This window comes from Artibeus jamaicensis, unplaced genomic scaffold (genome assembly GCF_021234435.1).
Source record: "Artibeus jamaicensis isolate MK-2021 breed Jamaican fruit bat unplaced genomic scaffold, CSHL_Jam_final contig_452, whole genome shotgun sequence".
NCBI classification, from domain to species: domain Eukaryota; kingdom Metazoa; phylum Chordata; class Mammalia; order Chiroptera; family Phyllostomidae; genus Artibeus; species Artibeus jamaicensis.
This window is the reverse complement of record NW_026521837.1, coordinates 10,813,840-10,828,009: the sequence shown is the minus strand read 5'-3', so window position 1 is coordinate 10,828,009 and position 14,170 is coordinate 10,813,840. Positions and strand designations below refer to the sequence as shown.

The following is a 14,170-nucleotide window of genomic DNA, read 5'->3' as shown; positions in this document are numbered from 1 at the left end:
AATTATACTTTTACATCAGCAATGAATATATGAAAAGCAAAATTAAAAGTCCAATGCCATTTACAATCATTTGGGAAAAAAGAGAAATAGGCACGAATCTAACACGTAAGATGTATGTGCTGTAAATTAGAAAATACTGATGAAGGAAATTAAAGACATAAATAAGTAGAGAGATATAACATGTTCACAAATTGGAAGACTCAATATAGTAAAGATGTGAATTCTCTCCAAAATAAGATACAGATTTAAGCAATTCCTATAAATATAAGCAATACTATTTTTGAAAATGTAGATAAGATTATTCTAAAATTTATATGGAAAAGCAGAAAAAAATAAATAGCTAAAATAATTCTGGGGAAAACGTGGTAGGAATCCCCCTGTGTCTAGCTACAGTAATCAAAACTTTGTAATATAGACAGAGGGATGCATTCATAGATGAATGAAACAAGACAGGGGACACAGACATAGGCTCGCACAGTATGGCCAACTGATTTTTTCAAAGGTGTACAAGTAATTCAATGAAGGAATGATAGCCTTTGGTAGCAAATGCTGCTGAAGAATATTCATTGGCAAAAAACATGAGCCTAATCTTAACTTTACACCTAATACAAAACTTAACTCTAATGAATTATAGATTTAAATATGAAATGTAAAACAAGAAAACTTTTATAAGAAAACAGTTGAAATTTTGGGGATCTATGACTTAGCATAGTCTTAGACATGATACTGAACTTATAATCTGTTAAAAAATGATAAGTTGGGCTTCATCAAAATTCAAAACTTTTGGTCTATGTAGGACTCTGTAAAGAGAATGAGAAGACAAGCAACAAACAAGAAGGAAATATTTGCAAACCACATATCTGACAGAAGGACTTGTATCTACAATACGTAAAGAACTCTCAACAGAAAAAAAATCCAATTAGAAAATGGATCAATGACATGAAGGGACCTATAGTGTAAGAGGACAAAGATGAAAAGATGTTCAAATCAACATCACTAGCCACTAGGGAAATGCAAGTTAAGACCACAATAAGATGTCACTACACACCTATGAAAATGGCTGAAATAAAATATAAATAGTGACAACACCAAATGCTTGCAAGGAAGCAGAGACACTGGATCACTCGTACATTGTTGGTGAAAATGTAAACTGGTATAGTCCTGTTGGAAAATATTTGACAGTTTCTTAAAACTAATCATACACTTACCACACTATCCAGCAATTTTACTCCTGGGCTTTGATGCTAGGAAAATGAAAACACAAAAACCTGCACATAAACATTCTTACCAATTTTATTTATAATAGCTAACAATTGGAAACAATAAAAACACCACTCAATATGTAAGTTGTTGAACAAACTGGCTCATCCATACAATAGATTACTGCTCAGCAATAAAAATCAAGAAACTATTGATGTATGCAGCAACTTAGATCTCAAGGGCATTATGCTGAGTAAAAAAAAAAGTAAATTTCAAATAGCTACACACTGTATATTTAACTTACATAACATTTGCTAAATGACAAAAATATATAGAAATGGAGAACATATTAGTGGGTACCAAGCACTGGAATGGGAGTGAGGAAGGAGTTAGTGTGACTGAGGAGGGGTAGCATGAGTGTTTGTAATGATGGCATAGTTCTGCATCTGTATTGCAGTGGCAGTTACACATTCTACACTTGTGATAAAAGTGGCATAGAACAATATGCACATGTTATACCCACGCTGATCTCTTGGTTTTGATATTGTGCTATCAGTATTTAAGAGGTAACCATTGGGGAAAACTAGGACAAAGGTCTGTGAGTCAACTCTGTAATTATATCTTAGCAGTTTCCTGTGTATACAATCATTTCAAAATAAACAGTTAACAGAGTATCGAGGTTCGATTCCCAGTCAGGGTACATGCCTGGGTTGCAGGCCAGTTCCCAGCAGGGGACTCACGAGAGGCAACCACACATTGATGTTTCTCTCCCTCTCTTTCTCCCTCCCTTCCCCTCTCTCTAAAAATAAATAAAATATTAAAAAAATAAATAAACAGTTAAAAGAAAGTTTGCTTAAATATTAACAGAACTATTGCTGCGTGACAGATTATGGATTATTAATGCTTTGTCTTTTTGAATTGTTGTGTACTCTCCTATTTTCTCAAAATAGTCTTGTGTTACTTTTATAATAACAAGAAACTGCATTAAAATTGAGAAAAAAATAAACCTGCTTTTTATCTTGATGGCACAAGACTAAAAGTGGTTAGCAGGCATGATGGAGTCCATAAATATCAGACTTTGAGATGCAATTTTTCTGCAGGATTACATCTGAAAAGTTGCCTAACCAGAGTGATTTCTAGAATCTCCCTACATAGTAATTTCTGTCTCCCTGCTTATTTAGCTAAGACATATCATTATCTCTTTACATATCATTTTTTAATCAAACATAAACTGAGGTTACATTCTTGCATCCACTAGAAATAAAAATGTTAACATAGAAACATAATGTTTCTCAAGCCAAATTTATTATAAATACTTAGGAATGTTAAATAGTTTTTGAAACAAGATTCATGGATCAGATTTATATCAAGTAGAAACATACTAGTTAAATGCCATAAATACATGTGCATTAGACACTTCTAATGAGTTTCTGTGCACTCCTACACCTATTCCCACAGATGAAGCTGTCACTCTCGATTATCTCCAGGGAAAATTCCAAATCCCTTAAAGAAGCCTTACCATGCTTTCAGAATTTGGTCCCTCCCTTTTTTTTAGTTCATTTCCCACCATTCCCAGGTCACCCATCCCAATCCAGGAAGGAAATTAACATATTTTGATCATTTACCTCTTGCTAGACATTGTCCTAGGAGCTTCATATCTCTGTTGCTTTTGCAAATGTCTCAGTAAGCCACCCCTTCAGTCTACTGAAATTCATCCTTCAAGTTTGAACTCGCGGATGATACCACAGAGAACCTCTGCGATGCTCCACAGTTTCCTTCCTTTCTCCTCTCCCTCCCCTCCAAGTTATTGATTACTTCTTCTGTTGTGTTCCCGCAGCATTTTATAAATAAATCTATCATGCCCTCTGTATCATTGAATTTTACATTGTTATTTTTCCAAATAAAGGGTCCAGCACAAATAACACCCCCTTTTTACTACAAAATATTTTATTATAATATCATAAGCATGTAATTCTGTAACATACACACTGAAGCACACCACAGGACATTTTAGATGAAATGTTCAAGTTAAAACTGTAAATTATTACACCCATATTATTACCCTACCAACCACACTCAAGCAGGCATTACTTCTGCTGGTCCCTGTAGGTTGTGACTCAGGGATACTACTTGAATAACTTTAGAGACTAAATGCATAGCGCAGTGTTTAAATTTTATATAGACATGCAATTAGTTGAACTAAATATATGAAGCTAATATATTTATTTAGGAGTTTTTATAGTTAGGAATGCCTCCATTTCCAAAAGTGTGATTGCTGTGATTTCTTTTAATATTGACTTTCGAGGTCGTTACTCTGTTCCATGAGGGCAAAAAAAGGTAGAAATCCTTTTATTAGAGAGCACCTGCCAGTCACAACTCTTCTCTTTATTGATATATTAGGGAAAAACTGGTCTCCAGTACACAGAATATTTATGAATCTCTTTTTGCATATGTCTGGAAAGAAATTTAACCTATATTAGTTTGATGTAGTGGCTACATTAACTCAATATTTTGTTTAGTCCAACTTCAACCATTACAGAGAATGATAGCATTAAATTTAAAAGTATGGTGGAATGTTGAAATCCTTTTGAATAGACTAAAGCTCACTTATAGCTTTAGGAAATGAAAGACCTCAAGTTTTACCACCAAAGATCAATCTTACTGAAGTTATAAATTACTATAACTGTATAATTATAATTTCCCCTGTAGCTATTTTCACTTTTATGCATGAAATAAATAGGTTTTTTGAATTTGCATCCAACAAACACTTATGGAGTTAACACTGGTGATGTTATTATTACCCAATGTTTACTCTGAAAATTCCTTCAAAGCTTTACATGCTCCATTTCATCATTACGGCTTTTAGCTGGGTTACCAGCAGAAAAAAGTATGTTTAATTGTCCAGGTATTTGAAAATAGTGTATTGACATTGAACATGTTCTTACTGTTCAATGACAATAAAAAAGCTTAAATGTCTTAGAGTCATAGAAGTTGCATATTTTTCCCTTCAAAGTGAACTGTGCATCTCACTACTCCCCATCCCAACTGTCACACTCTGTCATGGTTGTGCTGAGCTGCTACCACCACTTAAGAAATATGAAATTAAACTTGTGAGTTATCCTTGTCAGGGAAAATTCACTTTAAAAAATTTTAGTAATGACAAATGCCAACTAAAAGGTTAGATGCCAATAAATATCTAATTTGGAAAAATGGGTACATTTTATAAAATATACTAAGCTTCCCAAGAATAAATTTATTGAATTGCTCCCACCAAACTGTGAGTTTCTGTGAACCAACTGTTCAAAAATAGCTGCTTTCCTCCCCCTCCCACTGATGTCCCTCTAATTACCTCTACCTTTTCTTGTCTGCAGAGGTGACTTGGAATTTGGGGGATGAAGATGTGATTGGTAAATGTGTGCTGATGGCAGAGCAAAACTGGCCCAGAAGAAGGCACCCTGACATGTATTGTTTCATTAAGTGATGAGCAAGTCTTATGAATATAAATGATTCAGAAGCATGACACTGGATGGTATTGTAAAAAAAAGATTTTGCCTTTTCTAAGAAAAATCAGACTTAGAATTTCCCCAGAAAGTTTGGCATTAGTTGCAAATGAACTTTGAATGTTTCCAAGAAATACCAAAAGCAGTTATGTTTACCAAAATAGCTGAGGCATGAAATTAGAAGAAATCTTTAAGGTTGGAAGAGAATCAGGTTTCTTTTAACTTATTTGGCTCTGATTTTCCCCTTTCAAAATTAGTCTAGTGATGAGATTAGAAGGATGGGAAAACTTATACCAACTGTTGACTTCTAACAATATGAGTTAGCAGTAGAAAGAAGTTTTCAAAAATAAATTTTCAGTTATTTTGGACTATGAAACTACACGAGAAAAATATCATATGAAATAATGATCTTTTTTTTATTATTGGTGTTCAGTTACAGTTGTCCTGCCTTTTTCCCCATTGCTCACCCCTACCCTGTCCCCCAACTCCTCCAGTCAGTCCTCCCCATTACCCATGCCCACGTGTCCTCTGTGATCCTTGTCCATTAGATTTTACTTGTAGACAAAGCTAATGGGTATAAAAACCTAATAGAGGCTTTTGATCTCACCGCTGTTGCATAAATGTGTAAATACAAGCTCATGCTGGCAAAGCTTGTAACAACTAAAGAGTTCACATACACCACACACATGCTATGAAGTCTGCAGCCTCAGTGAAACAGTGACTCAAACAAACAAATTCTAAAAACAACAACTGGATATAAACAAAACTGGGTGGGTAAGGTTATGGGCTAGTATTGAATTGATGTGTGTGTGATTTTCAGCTCTGAAACTATTGATGGTGTGATCTTGAGCCTTAAACTTCCAATTTTTGTATCTTCATCTGAAAAATGGAAATAAAAATAGCAAAATGGAAGTAAAAATACTATCTGTATTGTTATGGTTATTTTGAGAAATAATTGAGATAAAATATATAATGTGCTTAATAAATTCATAGTGAATTCTCATTGAATCTTAGCCATAATTTTTGTTGATTATTATAATTATTATTATGATTTGCTGTATATAGTCAGTTATTTTATTTAAAATTTTCTTTCTTTATTTAAAAATGTTTCAAAGTCAAATCTGAGTTATAGGTTTTTAGATTTAAGTATACTCAAAATGTGACATGTTAAACATAATTGATATGAAATATATTTATGAATTAAATACTGTATTTTAAAACTATCTTTCTCAATGGGATTTCTGTTATCGGATCTGTGGAGCAGTCTTACCCTTAGCTGCAGATATCAATTACAAATATAACCTGCTCCCGTTGGGATGTATACTTACAGAACTGGCCCAACAGAAAACTCTCGTAATTTTTGGTATTTTATTTTCTCAGACCAATTGTGGATTTGAGGAATGTAATTTTTTATGTCTCTATACTTAATAAGAGATAAAGCTGTGGCATGCCCTTAATGATATCCTCTGAAAACAACTGGCCACACATGGGTGTGGGATGAAAACTGGTGTGGTGTGTGTAAAAGTTAGGCTTTAGACTTGGAAAGATTATAGGTCTAATCTTTAATTTATTAGCTGCAGGATTTGGGACAATTTATCTTTTCAACTTCAGCTGTAAAATGGGTTATTAATCATATGTATTTCAGAAAATTGCTGTAAATATTGAATGAGCCAATGCCTGTTAAACATTTAGCACCGTCTGGAGTCTTATGAGTGTTAAATAAATAGTAATTATTGTTTTCATAATGTTATTAATTTCATTGCTTTTTTGGCTGGGTGGTTGTAATCATTTTGATTATTGCTTAAAATGTGATTCTGATGAGGTCATCAGTTTTATGACTTATGCCACACATAGAACTGGCTATAAGGGTAATAAACTAAGAGAGTATGAAGGTTTTGCACCAAAGATATGTGGTAATTGGGAATAGAACTTGAGGAGCATGATTTGATGAGAGAAGTTGGAAATACCATTTTCATAACTGAATGAAATAAATGACTGTCTATTGCTTTAGTACTTAAATTTTGGTGTTTCAGTTTTATATCACAAGCAATTGAAAAGTATATCTTAGTGCTTTATAGATCAATAATTCTCAAATTTGTTTTTAGTATTGTGCTATCATATAATAGTTTGTGGCTAATAAACTTCATTTACACACTTTTTAAGGGCAATAGCTAACATCTTCTTTTAAGGATAAGTTAAATCTCTGATGAATTTCTTGATAAGTCTAATTATTCTGACTTTGAATTGTCAGTTTTGTTGAGAAATGAATGTTGTTCAACTTTAAGAACACTCAGAATACCTTGTTTTGGATGAATAAAACATTTCAGGGAAATTTAAAAAAACAATACATAGAACATTATGTTCTGGTAAGGTACAAGTATTGTGGTGCTGATTATGGCATTAAACCACAAAAGCAGGAGTAGCCACCATAAATCAAAGGCCTTTGGGCTCTCAGGTCTTGGGGGAGTGGCATTTGTTAACTGAGGCACTGAATTGGGTAACTTTTAGGATTTAAGTGAGTGCACCCTAGTTAATGACTACCACCACTGCAGCTGGAGAAGCAGCAGCTGTGATGATCACATTAGGTATCATGCAGTGAAGAGATAAACAGAGAGTAGTTGTATCTCTGGACAGCTTCTCTCTCTCCTTCTTTCTCCATCTCTCCCTCACTGCTCTTGCCATTTTTCTCCCTACTCATCATCTGTCTATTTACAGAGTGTGAATAATGCAACAGGCTCAAGGAAAGGACTGATAGTGTCAAATTTGAATTATATATATTTAGTATGACTCCTTTTCCCTTTTTTACAATGCTGCCCAGACACAGTCATACACTGTGGAGGTTAAAATTCTGAATATGTGTTACCCTTCCAGGAAAATGTGGGAAGCAATGTTCAAATTATTCCCAGAATTATTCATTTAAAAAAATGCTCAATCGATACCGTATTTTCAGGAGTTGGACTATCTAGTAATATCTGTATATCAGAACATTAAGCATTTACTCAAAGGAAAATCATAAATTCATTATTAGAAACCATATACTTATTTAAATAGCTTACGCACTCCTGTCATTTCTCATGCTTTGTAGCTGCGGGAATCTCTGTCTACTTACTGGATGGAGCTTTCAATGCGGGTGATAGTGAGGAAAGCAGCAAGGTTTGCTGTGTAAGATGAGATGACGATCAAAGCAAAGAGCCACCAAGCCCCCATCATCATTCGAGTAGCCAGAGTTGTGTATGGGACCTCCCCACCTGTGGAGAGAATCAATGAGAATAAAAGAACATCAACATGTATTTATTGAGAATCCTGAAGTTATACATGTTCAAAACCAAGTTAATTCTTAAGTAGTGAGAAATATTTATATATAACACCAGCATAGATCTCTATATTTTGCTTATGTTCACTACTTTATATTTAACTCTCTTTTATGAGACTATGTGAGACCCAGTCAAAAAGGATAGTATAATATATTTAAATAATATTTATTTCACCTTTTTGTTCAACCCTAAAAATAATTATAGTGTTATTATAACCAGAGATATACATTTTATTTCCAAGGGCTTAATTATTCACTAGTTAAGTGATATTTTTATGCTCATTGTTATTATGCTTCTGTTTAATACAACTTTTTCATATTTCTAGTTTAATAGGTAATATTGAAGACTTTTTTGTTAAGTTCCCTAGAATCACAGGTTAGTAATGACCTTGAGATCACATATATTACCATTGGCTTTAGCATCATCACACGTTTTGTTTTCTTGATTGACTAGCCACTCTTTACAATCTTGTAGAATCTTCCTCTCCATCTTTTGAATGTTGGAGTGACCTTGGACTTGGTCTCTAGGTTGCTTCTCTTTTCTCCACTCCAGCTAATCTCAAATTCCCTGAGTTTGAATATCACCCACAGTATACTTCCATAACTCTCAGCTTTATATTTCAAGCTCCACTCTCTCTAGAAATCTATAGATAAATCTACATGATTTCCACTCAGAATCTAATGGGCATTTCAGACTTATCACATTTAAAGCAAAACACTTGTTTTCACTCCTAAATTAACACCCTGGTCCACACTTTTCTCAGGGAATTACAATGGTCTTCGCTTTATTTCTCAGATCAGATACTTAGGAATTTTCCAACCCAGTGACATCCCATCCTGGAACAAGGTCAGTCACATTCACCTTCAAATTACATACAAATCCTATGTTATCTCATCACTCCCAGTGCTATCTCCTCTTCTTTAACTGTACTGCTGAGCCACTCTCATGGCTTACCTGTTTATATCCTAGGCACTACCAATCCTAATTCTATCACCATGGTACACTTTAAAAATGAGAATGAGATCCCAGTATTCTCCTGATCAAAACTTCAAGTGGTTCCCATCATTCTTAGAAAAAAATCCAAAATCTCTACTGAACATATCAGTGTCTACAAGTCCTAATATCAGGTCAACTTCAGGACCTTATCTCATCCCACTCTCTTGATAAAATTCTTACAATTTCTTCTACAATGGTTTCTGTCCTAGGGCCCTCATACTTGCAATTTTTTTATACCAGAAATTCTCTATTTAATTTAAAAAATGGCATTTTCCTTTAACTTATTGAAGTTTTTGCTCAGATGATACTTCTCCACAAACACTTTATTACCATTATATCAAAAGTAACTCCCTACAACTCCACACTCTCAATCTTCTTATCTTTAAAAAATTATAATTTATCACATTTTATATATTTTTATTTTTCTCCCTTATAATATAGTTTCTGATATAGAAACAATTTCTGTCCCATATTTAGTGGGTAAATATTTGTTGAATGAATATATGTTTTATATGAAATTAATAGTCTAAATAAGAAATTAGTCTATGCTAATAAGAAAAATATATTAGACACATAATATTAGATTTGCCTAGGTCCATCAATATGTGAGTGACTTAACAGGGCTTGATTAATTATAATATCAGATTTTTATGACAATCATTATTTCCTACTGTGTAATATCTAAATTTACAATGTAGTCCAAATATGTATGCACTTTGGTTATGTCCTGAGCTGTTTTCCTGATGTAATATACTCAGAACAGGCTAACTGCTAGCATATGATACACATTTTTCAAAAGCAGTTATAATGCATTTCAGATACTCTCTTCTTCAAAGCCAATATTCACACAATTTTTAAAAGATAAAAGCAAAAGAAAATATTTTAAAATCTACACGGTGACTTCCTAGATAAAAGGACTAATTGAAAAAATAAAATATGGACAAGATGATAGCTAAAGACTAAAAAATGTTAATATGAATAAGAAAAGTGGAACAAAAATTAATGACTATAAAGTTTGTTTCATAAAGTTTCAATCTTTAATATAGTTGTTATGACTCATATGGAAGAATATTTACTGAGTTTTCTTCACCCTTCACCCATGGCATGTACTTTACACTTTGGGTAATTACAATATTCTTGTAGAACCTGAATAAAATGATAATTTTATCTGAATTTAGAAATCAAATTCTGGAAGAAATGGGAATCTTGGCTTCCAATTTTGATAATTCTAAGCAATCCTCCTACTGACAGCAACAAGAAAAATTGAATATATAATGCATTTGAGAGCTAAAGAGGAAGTTAAAAATTAGAAGACCAAGATCTTGAAGAAAAAAGTAACCCATAAATGTGACCTGATATTTAGAACTACTTTTCCCAGAGGGATAAAGGCCAATTTCACATGAGGAAGCCAAGAGACTAAGAAGCTGAACAATACTTTTGAAAGCCTTCAAAGGTTAAGTGGCTATAAAAATTAAGGCCAGAGCATGCTAAGTGGAAAAAGGACTAAGAAAATCAGAAAATCCTCATATGCTTGGATATCAATAATCACAAGTCTATTAAGATATGGGTAAAGAAAAATACAAGAGAAATAAAAATATTTTGAAATTGATAATAATAAAAATACTTCACACCAAAACTTTATATTTTAGTAGCTAACGGAATGCCACTGAATTTGTATTTAGAGGAAAATTCATAGCCTATAATGTGTAATAAAAGAAGGCTGGAAATGAATGAGCTCATTAATTTCAAGTTTAAAAAAATCAAGGTCAACCTAAAGAACATAGAAGGTAGAAAAGAATAAATATAAGAACAAAAATTAATAAAATAGACAAAAATACAAAAGAGACAGTTGAACTAACAAAGTTTGATCATTCGAAAAGTCCTATTAAAAGCTATTTACATTGATCATGAAAATAAATAAAGGCAAAAGACAATAATAGGAATAAAAAGAACGGTTTGTTACAGATTTTATAAACATTAGGAGGGTAAAAAATGGAAGTTTTTATGTACAATTTTATGCCAATTATTTGAAAATCAAGATGATGTGGCCAAATTTCTATAAAAATTGCCACCAAAAGAATAGAAAATTTGAATAATCTTACAAATTTTAAAGACTTTGAATCCACAGTTAAAACTTACCCATTAAAAAATTCAAGGCCAGTGGCTTTACTAGAAAAATCTAATATATGTTTCAGTAAAATTAACTCTAATTTTACACATTACTCCATACATTTTATAGAGAAAGCAGAACTTTGATAAGCACAAAAACTTGAAAGATCATTCTAAGAAAGGAAAATTACAGGCCAATACTTCATATGATTGTATATAGAAAAGACTTAAATCAGCAAAGTAAAAATTGCAACAAATAAATAAGCATGATGGGTTTATTATATGAAAAAATGGTTGCTTTGCCATTCAAAAATCAACCACTGGAATTTACTACATTAACAATACAAAGGAATAAAATCCTATAATCACCTTGTTACATGTGGAAAAGGGTTAGATAAAAGCCAACATGCAGTCTTAAAAATAAAAACAAAAAAACTAGAAGTAAATAAGCAAAATAGAAGTAAAGGAACAGTTTTCAATCTCACAACGGTATTTTCAGAAACCTACAGCAATCATCATATTTATTGACAAGATAAGTATTTTTAAAGGCTGTCTAAGGGCTACAAGCTGTTACCACTTGTATTTAAATGGAGGTGCTAAACAATGTGGCTCAACAAGACTACAAATAATCTAAAATAGTTAAAAACTGGAAAGAATAAGATAAAAATTATGAATTAAAGACGATTTGAATATGTATGTAGAAAATCCAAAAGAATATGGGATAAATTACTAAAATTAAGTTATTTATTAGTGCTATAGCACGATGTTCAAAAATTAATCAGATATGTATATACCAGCAACCAAGTCTGAATAAGTGGAATTAAAAATATATTATCTGTAATTAAAGTATAAAATGCCTAAGAATAAAGATGTGAAAGACCTCTATATGAAAGTCTATAAAACTTGTTTGAGTAAAATAACAAAAAGATTAAATAAATGAACAAGTGCATCATGCTTCTTGATTGAAAGACTCAGTGTCATAAAGATATAAATTCTTCTCTAATTGATTTATAGCTTCAGGGGTTTTTTGTGTGTGTGTGTGAGGAGGAGTGAGAAAGAAAGCTAAGAGAGAGAGAGAGAGAAGCTGAATATAAAATTTTTATAAAATTGCAAAAGGACAAAAATGGACAAAACAATGTCCAAGAAGAAGAAAAAGACTGGTTTTCACTGACTGTAGCTTTAGACCAAATCAATGAAAATTATCCATGTCTATCTTAACACTTGATTTATGCCCTGTTGGCACTGCAGTACTGCAGAGTGAGAGGTCTCTTCAATAAGCACTCTAAGTCAATTTAAATATACATGAAAAATAAATTATCTTATACAAAAATCAATACCGAATGGCTTATAAATATAAAATATGAACAATAAAAATTCCAGAAATTAATGTAAAGTAATATATCCATTATATCCAAAAGGATTCTTGAACAGAGGGAAAAATGCATTAGCACAAAAGATTGATAAATTTCATTATAGTAATACTTAATAGTTCAAAAGACACCATTAAGTGAGTACAAATACAAGCTACATATGTGATACTTGAAGTACAGATATCTAACAAAAATCAGCAATATACATTAATAACCTCTATAAAATAAACGACAATCAGAAAAATGGGCGAGACTTCATAAAAGATAACCAAGAAGCCAATAAATATGTAAAGAAGATGGCAATCTCATTGGTGATCAGGGATACACAAACTAAGAAAAATGTAATACCACTTTATAGCCACCAGAATGATTAAAACAAGGAAATAGACAATAGAAAGTGTTGCCAAGGATCTGGAGATCATAAAATGCTGTATCCTATTGTTGAGATTGTAAGTTTATTGAGTTGCTTTGATAAACAATTTGAAAGCATTTTTGCAAACTATCGTTTGCATATCTTAAGACTCAGCAATTTTACTTCTTAGCTAGGTACCCTAAAGAAAAATATATGTACCGATTGACACGCACACAAGTGTTCATAGCAACATTATCCATAATAGCCAAAACTGGAAATAGACTAAACATTCCTGAAGTGTAGAATGTATAAATAAATCATGGTATATTCATATAATAGAACACTATACAACAATGAAAACGAACAGATTTCATTTGTATGTAACACCGTAAATGGATTTTACAACTAGATATTGAGTAAAAGAATGCACACTGTGCGATAGTTTTACAAAAACAGGCAACATGAATAGTAGTGCTTATATTCTCTGAGTGGTTACCTTTGGGTTTAGAGAATAACGGTTGAGATGGGGCAATGGGTGCTGTGTCACTGGGAAGGTTCTAGCTTTCCCTAAGTAGTAATTGCACAGGTGATCTATTGCTGGTAATTTATTGAGTTGCACCTTTAAGCTTTATGCATTTTTCTATATGTAAATAATGTTTTCCAATTTGTAAAACAAAATAAAATGAGAAAACAGAGAGAAAGGTGAGGTTAACAAAGACCATTGTTTTTTGTTCTCTTTTCTTTGTGTGCACATCTGAAAAAAGTCTTTTCACAGTTCAGGATGCTAGAGGAGACAGTCAGGTAAAAGACAAGAAATTATCTGGTAAATTTAAAACACTACCCCACTTTGTTAAGGCATGGCAGAAATTAGGCTGGCAATTCCTGACCCACTGCGCGTGCAAAGGCCTGAGACCAAGAACGGGTATTTTGACTCTGGTCGCGCCTGGTGAGTGTGAAGCCCCCCGATACTGCTCTGTGGAAGCATGTGAAATTTATATTTTCCAAAGTGACCCCTCTAATATAAGGAAAATGTTTCTACACAGTTTTGCATTTTGATATAACTAGTGTGCCACATCAAAAATATGTCAACCTTGCTACTGTATATATTACCTTGTTTACAAAAGTTGTTAAAGAAATAAAATAATGTTTTGCTCTCAAGCAAGATCGTGAAACTGGATAAATTCATCTGAATCCAGCAACAATTTGTTGCTCTAAGTCTTACTTTGTGTGAATATATATGCATCTTTCTGTTTGCCTGAAAATATAAAAAGTAATTGTTTAAAATTCTATGATTTGGCTGTTCGTACATCAGCTTTTCATAGGTTTATG

General features: G+C 32.6%; 1 protein-coding gene across 1 annotated transcript in view; it reads right to left on the bottom strand.

Annotated features, from left to right (window-relative positions):
* GRID2 (glutamate ionotropic receptor delta type subunit 2) overlaps nt 1–14,170 on the bottom strand; it is a 1,451,106-nt gene that overhangs the window by 284,064 nt on the left and 1,152,872 nt on the right. Inside the window, exon 12 of the mRNA XM_037162687.2 lies at nt 7,810–7,948. Within this exon, the coding sequence (XP_037018582.2) occupies nt 7,810–7,948 (139 nt within the window). The remainder of the gene's footprint in view (nt 1–7,809; nt 7,949–14,170) is intronic.